This window comes from Halichoeres trimaculatus, unplaced genomic scaffold, assembly GCF_033239565.1.
Source record: "Halichoeres trimaculatus isolate MK-OKI-2021-1 unplaced genomic scaffold, fHalTri1.1 fHalTri1_scaffold_1, whole genome shotgun sequence".
In the NCBI taxonomy this organism is placed as follows: Eukaryota; Metazoa; Chordata; class Actinopteri; order Labriformes; family Labridae; genus Halichoeres; species Halichoeres trimaculatus.
The window spans coordinates 14611133-14627833 of NW_027437179.1; the positions used below are offsets into that span (position 1 = coordinate 14611133).

The following is a 16701-nucleotide window of genomic DNA, read 5'->3' on the forward strand; positions in this document are numbered from 1 at the left end:
CTCCCCGTCTTGTGGTTTTTTTCCTGGGGCTTGTTAATTGACTTGAAACTGAAGCCAGAGCCAGCGAGCGTGCTGCTGTATTCACTTCATGCTGCTCGGACCAGATGCTCTTCCAGTGCCCCCTTTAGGCTAATATAAGCCAGGGCCTCCTCGTGGAACAAATTGAGAACATCCAGTCCACGGTGAGGAGTTTACAGGTTGCAGGTGGGCCAAACAATATGACATGGATCACAGAGAGAGTCTGTTTATTGGTTTCTTCATCGCTCGCAGAAAACGCTCCCCGGGGTGGGGGACGTTGTGGAGGTGGTGGTTCAGGGCCAGGGCTCCTCTGACACGGGAGAGAGACGCAGAAAGGGAGCAGTAACTGGTGAGACTGAGGCTCAAACATGGAAACTGTGACAAGTCTGGACACGCTTGGTGAACTGTAAACCTTTCGTGGTGACCCTCGCAGTGAGCGTGGAACAGGACGACTTTTCTCATGCAGCGCTGGAAAAACAGAGTTCAGGTTGAAACACAGAGGGAGAAACAGACGTACAATCAGACGACCGCATGTACGTCAGCATATTTTGTTGTTGTTATGGAGGAATATGTTGGTTATAGTGTGAACCTTGTGATGGACATGTTTCCTGGAATATGTCTGTGGTGTTGTTGTGTGTCAGACAGAGTTTATTTGGTCGTTTACAATGCCAAACCATCAGGCGGACACCAGCTGTCGTGTCTATGAAGGTACTTCTCAGATTTGTATGAAGTCTCTTTTAGAAACTTCAAACGCACATGAAATATAAACATGTGTAAAAAGACCGAAAAAGTAAATCTGAGGAAATGTATCACCAAGGGGCAACATGAACAACATCAACTGCTCAAACTCTGAAATAAAAACCTAACAGTTCCATTTCTGTCTGAGCTGATAATGAAATCAAGATGTGATCATCAACTGCATAACAATAGACCCAAATTTCAACAAGTTAAACTAATTCACTGTGCTGGTAAAAGTCTGCCATGGTCTCAGTTTTAGTCAAAGAGCCTTCTTCTTGAGTATTAAGGGGCAGTAAAGGTTTGTTGGTGAGGTGATCTGCTTCTTGCAGAGTGAGCTTGGACAGAACCCAAACAGCCCCCTTAGGTAAAAGTGAAACTCTTGCTCCAGGTCTGGGTTGTCATCGTCCCCTGTAACCAGCTGCTGTGCCTCCTGCTTTGCTGCCATCTCCAGACGCTGGCCCCGAGCTCATCGCCCTCTTCAAAAGGTCACACTCATAGACTGTATAAAACATTGACGTAGTCTCCCCGATGTCTCCGGTTTGTTTCTGAAACGGAAAATGAAGCACATCGGCTGTTGCAGCCATATTGGTAGTAGCAAGGGCTTTGCGTACTGCTATAGAGGGATTATTCGTTTATCAACAGTGGATGCGCGCGCAACTTGGGTTTGTCAACTAATGTGGAGGAGTTAACCACCAAAACACATTTTTTTAACTAAATTTCATCCCTTTGAGGGATGGTAAAATGCTCCCAGGTTTGTGAAATAGCAGTGAGTGGACAGAAGAGATCAGCAAGTGGACAGACATTTATAGCAGAGAAACCAGCGTGAGAAAAGACAACTCTCACTCGATGCTCATGACTGCATTATCCGTGGACACTTATCAGACTGTGACAGGCCAGGGTTTAAAAGTAGTTTCATAATATTCCCCAATTTTACTTTGGTCATAAAATCCGTTTCTGTTAATCTTGATTTATAGGTTCACTCATTATTTACTGTCCATATTGAGTCCATATTTGGTCAGAACCTCAGCCCCAAACCAACTTTTTCATCAAATAAGCAAAGTCAAATCTGTATTTTGAGTATCAGCAGTTATTATTGCTTGTTTGCAGTCAAACCTGGTTAACTGAGGTTGGATAAAGAATACATATTTAATTACACAGACGTCGCTGGCGTATCAGTGTAAGTGTGACCCTGTTGACAGGTGACTCTCGGCCGTCCTCTGAAAGTCACACGTAAGCATGGTCACCATAAACGCCGAAACACTGGTTGCTCTGTAACGGTCGAAACTTGACAGAAGTTGCCTCTACTGTGTTGTATTGTTTTTGACAGCTGTCCACAGAAAAATTGTACATTTTGATGCTTCTAACAGGTTGAATTTAGTGTTTAAAAAACGCTAACTTGTCTGAATGAATGGAGCTTAATGCTGCTTCTGTGGTCAAGATGCGTGCACAGGAAAACATCAGGATAACATCATAGACATCACCCGACTGTTTCTGAAATGGAAAATGAAGCACATCAGCAATAGCGGCCATATTGGTAGTGGCAAGGGCTTCGCATACTGCTATAGAGCGCCTGAGCTGTGCCACTGATTAGGCGAGCTCGCAATCTCAATATCCTCTGAACTGCCGAGTTACAAAAAATACCCCCCCCCCCCCCCCCCCCCCCCCCTGTACAGTGTGTGTTGATAGTAAAATGAGACAGGAGACGTTTTTTGAACCAGGCTGTAAATAAGCTAATTTCTGCTTTGAAAACAGCTTTTTTTTTGGCTCAGCCGACACTCGAGAAACAGCAGATTTTAGCATTTCTGCATTGTCTCATATTCTTAGACTAGAGGTTGCCACTTGGTCACACTCCATGTCATCCTTGAAGAAGTTGACCAGTGGGTTGTGCTCATACTAAAGCAACTTAAAATGTGACAAACCTCACTGAAAATCATGAACCAATTTAACTTCAATATACTCCAAAACAAGTAAGCACGCTTTAGAGACTTACTTCCCTAACGTAGAGCATCTGAAAATGTCTCCTCCCATGGGCCGAGTGCCATATTTAACTGCCTGCACAAGAGTCCTCTCGTTGCTGAATCATCACTGTTTCAAGCTGTTTTGAGCCTCAATCAAACATTTCTTTTTCGTAAGGGAATCAGCTGCACAATAAGCTAATCACTGTTTGTGCTCCTCTAAAGGCTGCAGGCAGCTGGACTGAGCTGACGTTCAGCAAGAGACAGACATGTTGTCAACAACAGGGCAAAAACAAAGATACAGACAACCTTTTAAACTCACATTCACAGTGGACTCTTTACCCAATCTAACCTGTGTGTCTTCAAACGTGGAGCCTTTTAGCTTCTATGCAAAAGCGCTAACCACATCATCAACAGCACTGAAAAGACACATATTGGTTCCTCCACGTACCCTGTGATCTTTATATTTCTTAATTTAATGTAATCCACAATTAAGTTACATGCATTCAAATAATACACTTAATTTAATTTAGCTTTTGTTTTATTAAAAAACTGCCCCTGCAATTTGTATTCGATTTGTGGCGTTCACTTCAAGCTCGAGTCGTGTCAAGTGGCCATGCGCTGAGAGGGTTGATCCTGAGAGAAAGAGCTCCTTCTCTTGGCCAGAGAGGCCTTGCTTTTCCACCTGAGCCGCAGGTGTTTGCTTAACGTGCCTGTGGTTTGAGTGGCTGCAGCTCTGTCATTTACCCTCACCCTGGAAATGTTGACTTTTAGCTCTCCTCCCTGAAGCTGCCAGCCCGAGGGAAAAGAAAAACCCACTCTGGCCCCCGATAAACTGTGTGTGCAAAATGTCCCTGTAAGTGTGTGTGTGTGTGTGTGTGTGTGTGTGTGTGTGTGTGTGTGTGTGTGTGTGTGTGTGTGTGTGTGTGTGTGTGTGTGTGTGTGTGTGTGTGTTTTTATGATGATGATGATGATGTTAGTGGTGGTGGTGGTGGTGATGGTGGTGGAGGTGATTATTGTAGCCTATCACCTTCCACAGCCCCTCTTTCCTTTGACGCACAGTGGAAATGTGTGGATGTGGAAACGTTTTCAGGCAGGCAGAGCTTTGTAACATGATGATGAAAAATCACAGCGTGTGTGCAGGTGTTTCTGTTTTCACAGATGATTAGAGAGAGAGCAGCTTCTCTTTACTTCACAAAATGCTGACGTTGTCATTTAAGGTAATAGTTTGGCACTTCAGTATTCGCAGGGTTGGTTTTCTACAGATATCAATATGACAACATCACATCATTTTTCTTTCCTGTTTTCATCGTTTGAATAGTAGAGAAAACTTGGAAATTCAAAGGGAAGGGTATGAAATTTGACCAGTAAACAAACATTATTAAAAGTAATTAACTCTTCATTCAGTTGATCACTCTCAACTTTGAACAGACTACTGCAGGTAAGCTTGTGTTTTAGCCTTTAGCTTGTACTCTATCACTGTCCCGATGAGCTCTATTCTGCCCTTGTATCTTTTTTCCTTCAGACAGTTCAGCTCCTGTGTCCACTTCCACTGCAAAATTAATCAAACCAATTATTCACAGCAGAGAAAAACACGGATCTCTCTTCTCACGACTAAACTTTATCAGCCTGCGTGGTGTTGTCATAGAGACTTCTACGTGCTGTAAATTAACCCGATCCTGCTCGGCCTAATTGGGAAGCTGAGAAAAAGCATTAAGAAATAACCCATGTTGCTGCTTATAATCTCATTTTAGGTTGTGGCTTACAATCAGGCGTATATTTAGAAGGGAGACTTTTTCAAGATCACTCCCTTTGACCCAAAGACAGTAAAAAAGTGATCACATTGCAATTTTTTTGTTGCTAAGTCAGTCTGTCAAATCTGCAGGGAGAGGCAGTAACATAGTTGGTGATGTGGGGAAAATATGTCAGGTTTTATTTTTCGCAGGATCAGGGTCTGGACTGTATCAGGATTGTTTTTCAGGATGTTTTTAACATTGTTTTAACCAAAAATAACATTTTTAGTCCAAATTTTGCATTCTCTATTTTTAACATTTTTTATGCTCAAATTATTCCATCCATCTATCCATTTTCTTCCGCTTATCCGGGGTCGGGTTGCGGGGGCAGCAGCCTAAGCAGGGAAGCCCAGACTTCCCTCTCCCTAGCCACTTCGTCCAGCTCTTCCGGGGGGATCCCAAGACGTTCCCAGGCCAGCCGAGAGATGTAGTCTCTCCAGCGTGTCCTGGGTCTGCCCCGGGGTCTCCTCCCGGTGGGACGTGCCCTGAACACCTCACCAGGGAGGCGTCCGGGAGGCATCCGTACCAGATGCCCGAGCCACCTCATCTGGCTCCTCTCAACGCGGAGGAGTAGCGGCTCTACTCCGAGCTCCTCCCGGATAGCCGAGCTTCTCACCATATCTCTAAGGGAGAGCCCGGCCACCCTACGGAGGAAGCTCATTTCGGCCACTTGTACCCGCGATCTTGTTCTTTCGGTCACTACCCAAGGTCATGGCCATAGGTGAGGGTGGGAATGAAGATCGACCGGTAAACAGAGAGCTTCGCCTTCCGGCTCAGCTCCCTCTTCACCACGACAGACCTGTGCAGATTCCACATTACTGCGGACGCCGCACCGATCCGCCTGCCGATCTGCCTGCCGATCTGCCTGCCGATCTCTCGTTCCATCCTTCCCTTACTCGTGAACAAGACCCCGAGATACTTAAACTCCTTCACTTGGGGCAGGATCTCATCCCCGACCCGGAGAGGGCAGTCCACCCTTTTCCGGCTGAGGACCATGGACTCGGTTTTGGAGGTGCTGATTCTCATCCCAACCGCTTCACACTGGGCTGCAAACCGATCCAGAGAGAGTTGAAGGTCACGGCTTGATGAAGCCAACAGGACCACATCATCTGCAAAAAGCAGTGATCCAATCCTGAGGTCACCAAACCGGACCCCCTTCAACACCCTGGCTGCGCCTAGAAATTCTGTCCATAAAAGTTATGAACAGAATCGGTAACAAAGGGCAGCCCTGGCGGAGTCCAACCCTCACTGGAAACGAGTCCGACTTACTGCCAGCAATGCGGACCAAGCTCTGGCACCGGTCGTACAGGGAACGGACGGCTCGTAACAAGCAGCCCGACACCACATACTCCCGGACAACCCCCCACAGGAGTCCCCGAGGGAAACGGTCGAATGCCTTCTCCAAGTCCACAAAACACATGTGGACAGGTTGGGCAAACTCCCATGCACCCTCAAGAACCCTGCTGAAAATTTCACAAGTTTTATCCAGTCTTCTGTCTGCTAATGTGTTTTTAGAACTCTGGATTTTCCTGAAGCACATTTTTACATCATGATAAGTACATTCATTTGAACACATAAGCCGTAACAGTTGTTGAGTTTCTGCAGAATGTACAGAGCTTCAGCATTATCCAAGCAGCCAATGCACAGTCCAGATGTTATTTACTGATGTTACACTGTTTTTGTTCTGAGACCTTAACAAAAAATGGAAATGTACACATAATTTATGACATGTTTATTTCAGTGCCATAATGAATACATTGTAAGATGAAAGCTGGGGGCCGTTAAATAAAACACATAAATGAATAAATAAACCTAGGGCCAAAATTGGCCCCTCAGTGCAACTTTGGACATGACTGAAGTAGGTGAAAGGGATTGCACCACCTATGATGATGGTCTAAAGTCTATGTTTCAAAATTACTGGGTCATATATCTGCAAAGAATTAAACCACTTGTTACACACATGAGGACCTGCATCTGCATTCCCACTTCTCAGTCGGTGTTTTGGCTGTAACATTAAATAAAGTTGTTAATTGCATAAGAGACCTGAGGACAGCAAACACTGCCTTATCTCTGAAAGACAATTTCTCTGGCTCTGCCAGAAAGTATACACCATGCTTTCCCTTCTTGTGCACCTTCTCTTACTCCTCAATATGTAACCACAAACAAACATGTGCAGGATGAGAAGAGCCAGAGCAAGAGCTCTGTCCCTTTGTTGAAGTATAAAATGAGTATATACACTATAGCTTCTCAGCTAGGGAAAGCTCTTTTTTAACTTAGAGAGGCTGTGAGTGATCTTGAAAAAGTCTCCCTTCTAGATAAATGCCCAATTGTAATCCACAATTTAAAATGAAATTATCAGCGCCAATATTGCTGGTTACAGGTTATTTTAGATTTCTACTTCTTAGCTTCCCGACGAGGACTGAATTGATTCACAGTTCGTCTAGGTCTCTATAACAACACCACACCAGTTGACAAAGTTTAGTAGTGACAAGAGATTAAATACAGAGATCTGTGTTTTTCTATGCTGAAAATGATTTCTGTGATTAATTTTGTAGTGATGGTGGACACAGGAGCCTAACTGTCAGACAGAAAAAGGACAGAAGGGCAAAAGAAAGCTAAACGGGAGAGTACAGCCCTCGCTAAAGGCTAATTAGCCTTTAGCTCGGGCTGTATCACTCTATAACACCGGGGGCTGAACTGTTTGTGATAATGTTCATTCCAACCCACAGTCAGCAGTTATTCTGCAGTGGTCTTTTTAAACTTGAGAGTCTATCAATAAAATGAAGAGTGAGGTTATGTTAGCTCTGCTTGGTAGATGACTGGCAGGACATGACCAGGATTTACTAATGTTACATGTTACAGACGTGTCTTTGAGCAGTGGTTCTCAAATGAGGTACATGTACCCCTGGAGGTACCTGAGGGCATTCCAGGGGGTACATAAGATTCAAAATTGTATATTTTGAAAAATAGCAACAGAGCAAAATTCCTTCCTGCCATTGCCACACAAATTGAATATTATATCCAATAGACAGGAATGGTACAGCGCTGTGTTTTTTTTAGGTCTTTTTTTCCCAACCAAATTGCTTTGCACTTATTAGGGGGTACTTCACAGGATTAACATTTCACAGGGGGTACATTACTGAAAAAAGTTTGAGAACCACTGTCTTAGAGTACCGGGCTGTCAGTCGCACTACATATAGACAGCTTTAAGCTGCATACAAACTGACAGTGTTAACTTGTTGTTACGTTAGCCTACAGATAGGTCGGAGTACCAATGGCGCATTATATAGAATAGAATAGAATAGAATAGAATAGAACTTTTTTGTCATTGCAACAAGTTCAATGAAATTGCAAGTATTGCAAAATATATAGCAAATATGGCCGGCTACTACAACGTTTGCTTGATGTCACGTTTCAAACCGTATCGCTTTGTAACTGCACTGATAATTACCTTACCTTGATGCGTTGTATCCTGTAAAAAGTTGTCTTGAACAAAGGGAACTTGTTTTGATCCGATCTCCATTTAATTCCACAACAAACACATGCCTCTCTAAAAGTCATCTTCGACAGTGTGTGTGAGACTCCGGGCCAGAAGGTGGCGAGGTAGTCCAATCAAAACAGACGACTCCTCATAGTATCTGTAAAAATACATTGAACTAATCAAGGTTATGTTAGTGATTTTAAGTGATCAACTTTTAACCAACACTTAAAAGCTTTTGTTACTCTCCCACTCCTTCATCTCACCTGTCTCACCCCCTCTCTCCCTGTGCCCTCCTGGCCCCAGCACATGGCCCTTGTGTTACCTGGCATGCGAAAGCTGTCGTTTATTTTCCCTGGGATACATTTTCTGGCAATCTGTGCCAGAGACAATATTATGCTGGAAATATACAGGTATTAACTGTTAAGATTTCAGATGGGCAAATAAACGGGTGTTTCGGGCTCTGGCACAGCCCAACAGAGAGCAGATTGTGTGTGTATGGCCCACTCCTAATGAGACACATGAGGGGGAAGCCGCTCAATCACTAATAATTACTCCTCCCTGCGTCTATCCATCCATCCGTCTGTCCACCCGTCCATCCATCCATCCACCCGTCGCCCTCTCTCTGTCCAGGTGATTTCCAGTCACCTGTCTCATTCATCTTCCCCCTTGATTTCAACGTGACATTCATTTCACACTCATTTCCTCTCAGCCTCTCGCTCTGCTGCAGCTAAAGCCGTCAAGGCCGGCCTTTCATGCTCCTCTCAGAGCCACTAAACAGTCTCTTATGCTCTGACCTTTAGTGGGCGGGCAGCTGCTGGGACAAACAGCGCTCAGCAGGGCGTAAATGATGATGGATCTGTTCTGGCAAACTTCAGGGTGGAGTTGCACAGAGCCATGTGTCCACGTTCAGGGTGTGAGGGAGAGACTGCAGATCTGTTGTTACACACGCAGATATTTAGCGAGTCTCCCGGGGTTGGAGGTAAGAAGGGGTTAACTCCTGAGCTGTTAATTAAGAGTTAATTATCACCTTAAGTAAACTATTAATCAGCAAAATGAGCTTCAAACTTTTACACATGTATTCACTGAGGTGGACCTGTGGAAAACGACCTCTTCATCAATTCAAACCCTGCTCCAGCCCCTTATCGAAATATCAGATCTGTTTTCTCCCAGGACCAGGCGTCTCTGACTTTCAGACTGGGGTTGTTTCTTTTTCAGAATTGCAAAACAATTACATTTTGAAAAATACAATGAGGCGCTCCTAGGGTCTTCATGAAAAACCCTTATGATAAACAGCCTCTAAGGGAAGATCTTTTGGTGTTTTCCAAAGAAACACAAAGGGTAACCTCCTTTTCCCCAAAACTGTTGAAATAAACAAATTTTGAAAAAGTGCCCTTTTGTGTTTTTTCTTTTTTTTTTTCCAGAATTTTAAATAACACCAAAAGATGTACCTAGAGTGGTTATTTATCACCAGGCTATTTATCTCTATAAGCACCAAAGGAGTGTCCCAGTCGTATTCCGACAAGTTTTTTCTTTTTTACGTAAAAAAAAAAAAGCAAACACGACACAATGAGTTACAGCTGCTTTTTCAGAATTTCATTTAAAAAAAAAAGTTTATTCTGTCCTCTCTTTTACCGCCCAAAAAGGGCCAGATTCTGTGTGCGACTAAAAGTTTGTGAACTTTAGTGGCAAATTTCACCTACCTTCCAGTTTTGTTTTGTTTTTTTACTTTGATGATTTTAGTCCAGAAGATGGCAGCACATCTGTGTTTTCCAGTCCATTCCTGTCTGATGTTGGGATGCTTCTGGTGATCCTCCTTTAATATACCTTACAGTGCACAGCAAAGACTGGAGAGAGAGGCAGCTTTAACTCTGAAGGGTCACTCTGGTGTGGGGTGTGAAGTGATGACTGACTGAAGTTCATAACTTTTTTGGATTGGACTGGAAAATCTTTATTGGGCCATTTTGTTTACAGCAGAAGTTCCCACAATCATCACAACATAGACAATACACACAGTTAAAGCACATAGTGTCATATAACTGATTGAAACCAGGAGCTCCTTAGGAGATCAACAGTTGATGAAGTGAACTGATAACAATATTGTCCTGATGTATCAAATTACCTTAAAGTAAAAGAAACCATCTGCCACAACATCATTTTTTCTTTTGATGTCATTACTTTTTGTTAACATGCTGAAGAATCAGTCTTTTTTATGTTTTCAATTCCAACTGCAAAAATTAACAGTGTGCAAGTCTTTGATGATGAGAGTCTCTTTGGAGAGACAGCATTGTGAAAGCATCATGCTTCAAGTTATAATCAATTCAAAGAAAGGAAGATAAAAAAAAACATGTTTAAGATAACTGTAAATACGATGCACTGTTTTTACTTTTTACTGCTAGTTTCATCGTGCAAAGTTGCAGGTTTCTTAAAAGGATGTTTGTCGATATCTGAAAATCATTACTTGTCAAATATTAGTGAATATCATTCTAACAAGTTGTTTTAATATTTTATTTCAGGAATTAAAAAAAATATATTTTCTAATGCTGAACTACAACAAATGTAAAAACCCAGCAAAGTGCCTCATGTTGCTGTTCTGCCCTGCAGATGGAAGCAGGGGGCACTCTACAGGCCTAACTGTGTCACTGCAGTGTTCTCTCCTTCCCACCTAAACAGTCTAACTTTAAGAAACTCTTGGTGCTGTTTAGGCTGACAGGAGACTTGCTGCATCACCTGTGCCTCACACACCACATTTGGTTTTCTGTTTATGACACGTTGAAATACTTGAAGACTGTTGTTAAAGCTTGTGGTTGTTGCATATTTCCTGTCAGCACTTTTTCACATCTTCTTATGCAGATAATTAAGTTTATCACCTTTGATGTGTAAATGCTGATGTTATGCTGATAATAACTTATCTCGCTTGCTTAACAGGATAGAAGCTGGCGATGACACTGACTCTCTTATCAAAGAGAAGAAATAGCACATGTGTGTCTGTTCATGTAGTTTTTCTGAAACATGTTTCAATATATTATAGAAAGAGGATGTTTGCCTCTTGCCCAAAGACTCCTGATACAGCAGACTCCTCGCTGCATGTAAACACAATTTCAGTCATCTATCCACAAAATTTGAAGAAAACATTAACTTTCTGCATTTATATAAAAAAAACTGCGAAGAGTGACGTGACCTGGGCCTAGTTACCAAACACAGCTAGAATAAATAAAAAATAGAAAATAAAAATAAATATTTAAAAGCAGGCATTTGCAGCATACTTGTTGCAGATTTGTATTTCCCATTTGAGGTCTCCTGACAAGCTAAGCTAGTTATCTGCAGTTAGCTAGCTTGCTTCTGTTCACTTGCTTGGTTCACTGACTTTACAAAGTGTTTGCTGTCATAAAGGGACATTGTTTTCTGTCTGCTTAAAAGCACAGATAGTTTTCTTCTGTGTCTACACCAGTAGCTTATTGGACAACAAAGTTAGCATCCTACTACAGAGACTTTCATCTCAGTATACTACAACACATCTGTCTAGACTGAGTCAGCATTTGAACGGCCAAACAGGTGAAAATGTGTCAGGATCACACACTCACTTTAGAAAGACACACACATGCTCTGTCTCAACTGTAAATATTACATGAGTTAATGAATTTGGACTTACTAAGCCATGTGTGTTTTCTCATTACTGCTTTACATTTTACTGTTTAATTATATGTATTTATGGTTTTTTGAAATGTAGCACTCATTTACTACACATGTAAGATCCAGGCATCATATCTAATGGAGTGAACTTGGTTTGAAGTCCAGTGTCACTTTTTGACCTGAACTCATCCCCCAACCCTCCAAGTGATGATACACTCCATCATTAAAAGCCATAGCCGCTCTAACGCACTCTCTTCTCCACTATGTTCCCTTTTAAAACATGTTTGCATGACATGTTCTTCTACATCATCATAATAATGTGCTGATAAAAACCAGCTATGTTTCATTATAGTGCACCAAAAACCATTTCGCAACCCGTCTTAAATCTAATATTTGGTCAACTTACAGTCTTTTACCATTGCTTGAGCACAATTTTCACAATTGAAAACAGGGAATTGCAAAACACCACACACTACTACAATCAGAAAAAACTGTAAAGGTGGCTTGGCTTTGAATGAGCTGCTCCAGGAGATAAAACTTACCAACTTACTAATATTCTTTTGTTCAGGTTGAAGTTTCTGAATATTGGAGTTCTCGCATTGTTTTCATCATGCACTTTGCAGACGGCCCCTTCTTCAAGTCACAGCTTGCTGAGCAATGAGTTAACTAAGAAGTGTCCAGATTGCTGGACGGTTTGCTCTGATCAGAATCAGGTCGTAGCTCACATGAGACCTGACTGTGGTTGTGTTAGCTTCACAAAATCTGTGTTTCTCTGAGCTGTGATTGACCTGGGAAAACAATACTTCAGTACAAACATTAAAAACAACTGGAGTAAATGTAACTAGTTACCCTTACGAAAGAAAAATTTATGTACCAATATATTTTTTTAAATGTATTGTAATATATTATTGATATATTATGATATACATGGAATAATATATTGAGGGCACATATGCAATATATTATATATTCATGAAATATATTGCAATATATTGCAAAATATACAAATGATTGCCACTTTCCATATATTGAAATATATTGGAAAATATAAATACTAAATCTCATATATGGGAATATATTACCTAATATATGACATGATATTTTCCAATATGCTGCAATATATTTTTCTTTCGTGAGGGTACCCCCACCCCCTGAGTAAACCAATTTGACACATCATGTATTTGTAATTGATATATTGACGACGTAATATCAAATAAGCTCAGATAGACAGCTGTGTTGTCTTTGTTGATGCTTTATTGGCAGGCTTTGTAACTAACAGGAAAGAAGCAGGAAAAGGTTGAGCACTATGAATGTCACTACTCATACACTCATTTGCATGAATGAGAGGAAATGAAAATGTTTAATAATGTTTCTAATGAGAATCAAGCTCAGAAGAAAGCATGAAGATGCTTTTCACTACATGCAAAATCATAAAGAGATCAAATCCTGACTCTCTTGCTACTGACTTCCTGTTTGAGCCCCATCTCTCCACCAAGGACTCCATTTCTGGTGTAGAAGTCCTTGGCCAGAGATTCACTCATAGGGGAGGGTGCGTACTCCTGACACTGGTCCCCGCTCAGACTCGCTGCACACTCCACTGTATAGGAGAAGTAAAAAGTACCATGCTTCAACGTGCAGGCATATCTCTTCTTCCCACTGTGCAGGTTAACTGAACACACAGCAAGCAGATCACTATTCCAGTAAGTATCCTCATCATACACACGTAACGTCAGTTTCTTTTCCGTGCTGATGTCGACTGGTCCGAAATTAAATGCCTCAGACCATTTCGGGTTGTCGTTATTTCTTATGATGGCAGTGCGTCCGACCTGATCTCCATATCTCACCTCCACTGAACCATCCGTCTGACTCCTGCTATCACCGTACAGACCTTCTGCATAGAGTCCAAACACCCTCAGCGTGCCCAGACGGACCCTGGTAGGACAGCAGTTGGATCTGATGTTTTGGTTACTGTTGCAAACACAAGCACAAGGATCCCTTTTGCTGCTCTGGTGCCCAATCTTACAGGTTTCTGAGCACTTCTTCAAGACTGCGTTCTTCTTGATGTACGTTTCTATCTCTTGTTTCAGTCCTACCTGAGCAGGATGAGCTATGGGCAGTATGGTATGGAGAGGCTGAATGCTGTATTTGATCACACCAGGTATGTTTTTCAGAGAGCTGATCCAGTTTTTACAGACAGCAGGGTTTGACTGAAAGAGGATATCACCTCCATTAATGTTTCCTCCAATGACCTCAGTGGTGCGCTCTCCAAACATGTGGCTAAAACTCTCATAATGACCTAGCTCCCTTTTCTTTTGCTTACACTCTTCAACCATGGTTTTAATGCTTGCAGTGCTTGAAAAGCTAACAGAGGCCTCTACTGACAAACAGTCCTGGACATCAGTTGTGGAAAGTCTGTTGATCGATGCCTTGCAGGTCTGCACAGAGGTGACGGCTTTGATTTTTCCACCCAGATACACTTGTGTGATGTAATGTGTACCAAAGGTGTCAATGGCTCTGCGGTATAAGTGTGCAGACTTGGCTGAATATGGAAGAAGAGAGTTCACAGCTGATTGAAAGTCAGGACTCCAGGGAGGGTTAGTTTTCATTCTGTAGCTGTGAAGCACAAAAGGTGCATCATTAATCTCCCACAGTCTTGTTTCATTAACATTTAGCTTTTGACTTAATTTTTTAGTCTACGACATTAAAAGTCTGACCACACTCACCTGTAGAAACTGCACTCGACAGAATGGCTCATGAAGGTATAGTGGTCTTGTTTCGACTTCTCCATGGCAAAGGTAGACTCTTTGGAGTGGGAACCTCCAAAGCCGACCCCAAGACTAGCAGGACCTGGAAGAGGGATGTCAAGGCCGATTTTCCAGTTGTTGCTAACAGCCGATGTAGATGCATTGACGAAGGTTTCGACGGAGTCATAAACTCTGCTGGAGACTGTCGAATGACACTGTGGGAGGACTCTCCAGTCCTCCACTGCAGCCGGGACTTTCTGCTTCTCTCCACTCATGTAGGAGTTTTTGTACAACTTGCAGGAGCCATTGCTGAGCTTCCAGGTCTCTGTGTCAATGACATAAGCTCCTTTCCGCTCCATTGTCACAATGTCGAAGCCCTCTCCTCCCAGGTTGTAGCCAGGAACAAAGTGAGCCTTTTCACACTCTTGAGGAGTACCAATGAAGCTCACACTAGAGGGGTCACAAAGAGGACTCCCTGCCCAGCACAGGAGCAGGAGAGGCCACAGCTTTTCCATCTGTAAAAGGCAAAAATAAACACGAACATAGTATCAATAGTCAATAAAGGTTTCCAAAATATCTAAACTCAATCTTTTTGCTTCAGAAATTCTTGTCTTACCATGACTGTTGATGGAAAGCTCTGTTGAGAAGTTTCCAGTAGATCAGTTTATGTTCTTGTGTTCACATGGACATGTGATTCTCACTTATAACCACTTATAATCACTTCTATATTTAACCATCACACCAAGGGTGGTAGAGAAATGAGGAAACTGATTGTGCTCAGCGCACATCTGTGTTGCAGCAATGAATAATTAATGAATGATGGGTGTTACTTAAAACCACAGTGAAGACAGCACTTTGTATTTTCCCACATTTTATTTTACAGCCTCATTTCAAAATGGAATAATTTCATTTTTTCTTCAGAATTCTACACATAACACCCTAAAATAACATGAAAAATGTTTTTTTTTTTTTTTTTTTTTTTTTTTTTATATTTGCAAATTGATTAAAAAATAAAAAAGCTAAGAAATCACATGTACACATCCACAGCCTTTGCCAAAAAGCTCTGGCGTAACTGGCGTCCACCTATCAGTTGACTGGACATGATTTGGAAAGGCACACACCTGTCTTTAGAAGATCCCAGAGGTGACAGTGCATGTCGGGTGCTAATCAAGCATGCATTTCAAGGAACTGTCTGTAGACCTCTTTGACTGGACTTTCTCAAGGCACAAATCTGGGGAAGGGTACAGAAAAATATCTGCCGCTCTGAAGGTCCCAACAAGCACAGTGGCCATCATCTGTAAATGGAAGAAGTTCTGAAGTATCAGGACTCTTCCTAGAGCTGGCCACCTGTCTAAACTGAACGACTGGGGGAGAAGGGCCTTAGACAGAGCACTTTTGACCTCAGACTGAAGCGAAGGTTCATTTTTCAGCATGACAACAGTTACAAGCACTCAGCCAAGATGACAAAGGACTGGCTTCAGGACAGCTCTGTGAATGTCCTGGAATAGCTCAGCTCGAGCTCAGACTTGAATCCAATCGAACATCTCTAAAGAAATCTGTAAATGACAGTGCATCGACCCTCCCCGTCCAACCTGATGGAGCTTCAGAGGTGCTGCAAAGAAGAATGGGCCAAACTGCCCAAAGATAGGTGTGCCAAGCTTGTGGCATCATATCCAAATAGACTTGAGGCTGTATTTTCTTCTAAAGGTGCATCAACAAAGTATTGATCAAAGATCGGAGTACTTATTTACATGTGATGTCTTTATGTTTTAATACTTTTGCAAAAACAGTTTTTAAAAAAGACATCACCATTGTGAGGTATTGTGTGTACAGTTTTCAGGGAAAATGAATCTATTCCATTTTGGAAAGAGGCTGTAACAACATGAAATGTGGAAAAGGTAAAACACTGTGAATCCTTTCTGGATGCACTGTGTTATCACTTCAGTGGACACATTCAAGCTAGCTAGCTATTGTGGGTAGTTATTCCTGACGTGTAAGTTCAAACATTTCATGACCTAATCAGTGCAAGAATATATGTTTCAACAAGTTTAACTCAATGCAAATAATTTCAGAATACCAGAAAGGCACCATACAAGTGTTGTGGATCTACTGTGCTCAGAATAATTCTCAAAAACTTTGATAAAGCAAATATCATAGGATATAAGTGGAAAACTGTCTGACATGCAGTAGATAAAATATATGAACAGTCATCTAAAGAGAGGCATATTAGTATTAGCTTTCTCACATAGTAGAGCTCAGTGGTCAGAAAGTCTAGCTGGTTTGCAGATGCTTCTAACCTGACATTTGCTAACAGTCAAAACAACACATTAACCACATAGTCA

At 42.1% G+C, this 16701-nt stretch overlaps 1 protein-coding gene across 1 annotated transcript; it reads right to left on the reverse strand.

The window, feature by feature from the left end:
• Window positions 1–228: 228 nt before the first annotated feature.
• On the reverse strand, window positions 229–15100 carry LOC141789292 (perforin-1-like). Its single transcript, XM_074668668.1, has 5 exons — window positions 14976–15100; window positions 14339–14874; window positions 13082–14228; window positions 431–486; window positions 229–328 (listed from the first exon to the last, which is right to left on the reverse strand). The coding sequence occupies exons 1-5, from the start codon at window positions 14976–14978 to the stop codon at window positions 229–231; spliced, it is 1842 nt and encodes a 613-aa protein (XP_074524769.1). The 5' UTR covers window positions 14979–15100.
• Window positions 15101–16701: the final 1601 nt, after the last annotated feature.

What these genes read in the sequence shown, in the direction of transcription:
- LOC141789292 (XM_074668668.1), bottom strand. An exon ending in GTCGAGTGCAGTTTCTACAG is followed by an intron (nt 14,229 to 14,338) that starts GTGAGTGTGGTC and finishes TGTGCTTCACAG; the next exon opens with CTACAGAATGAAAACTAACC. An exon ending in AGATGGGGCTCAAACAGGAA is followed by an intron (nt 487 to 13,081) that starts GTCAGTAGCAAG and finishes CTGTTTTTCCAG; the next exon opens with CGCTGCATGAGAAAAGTCGT.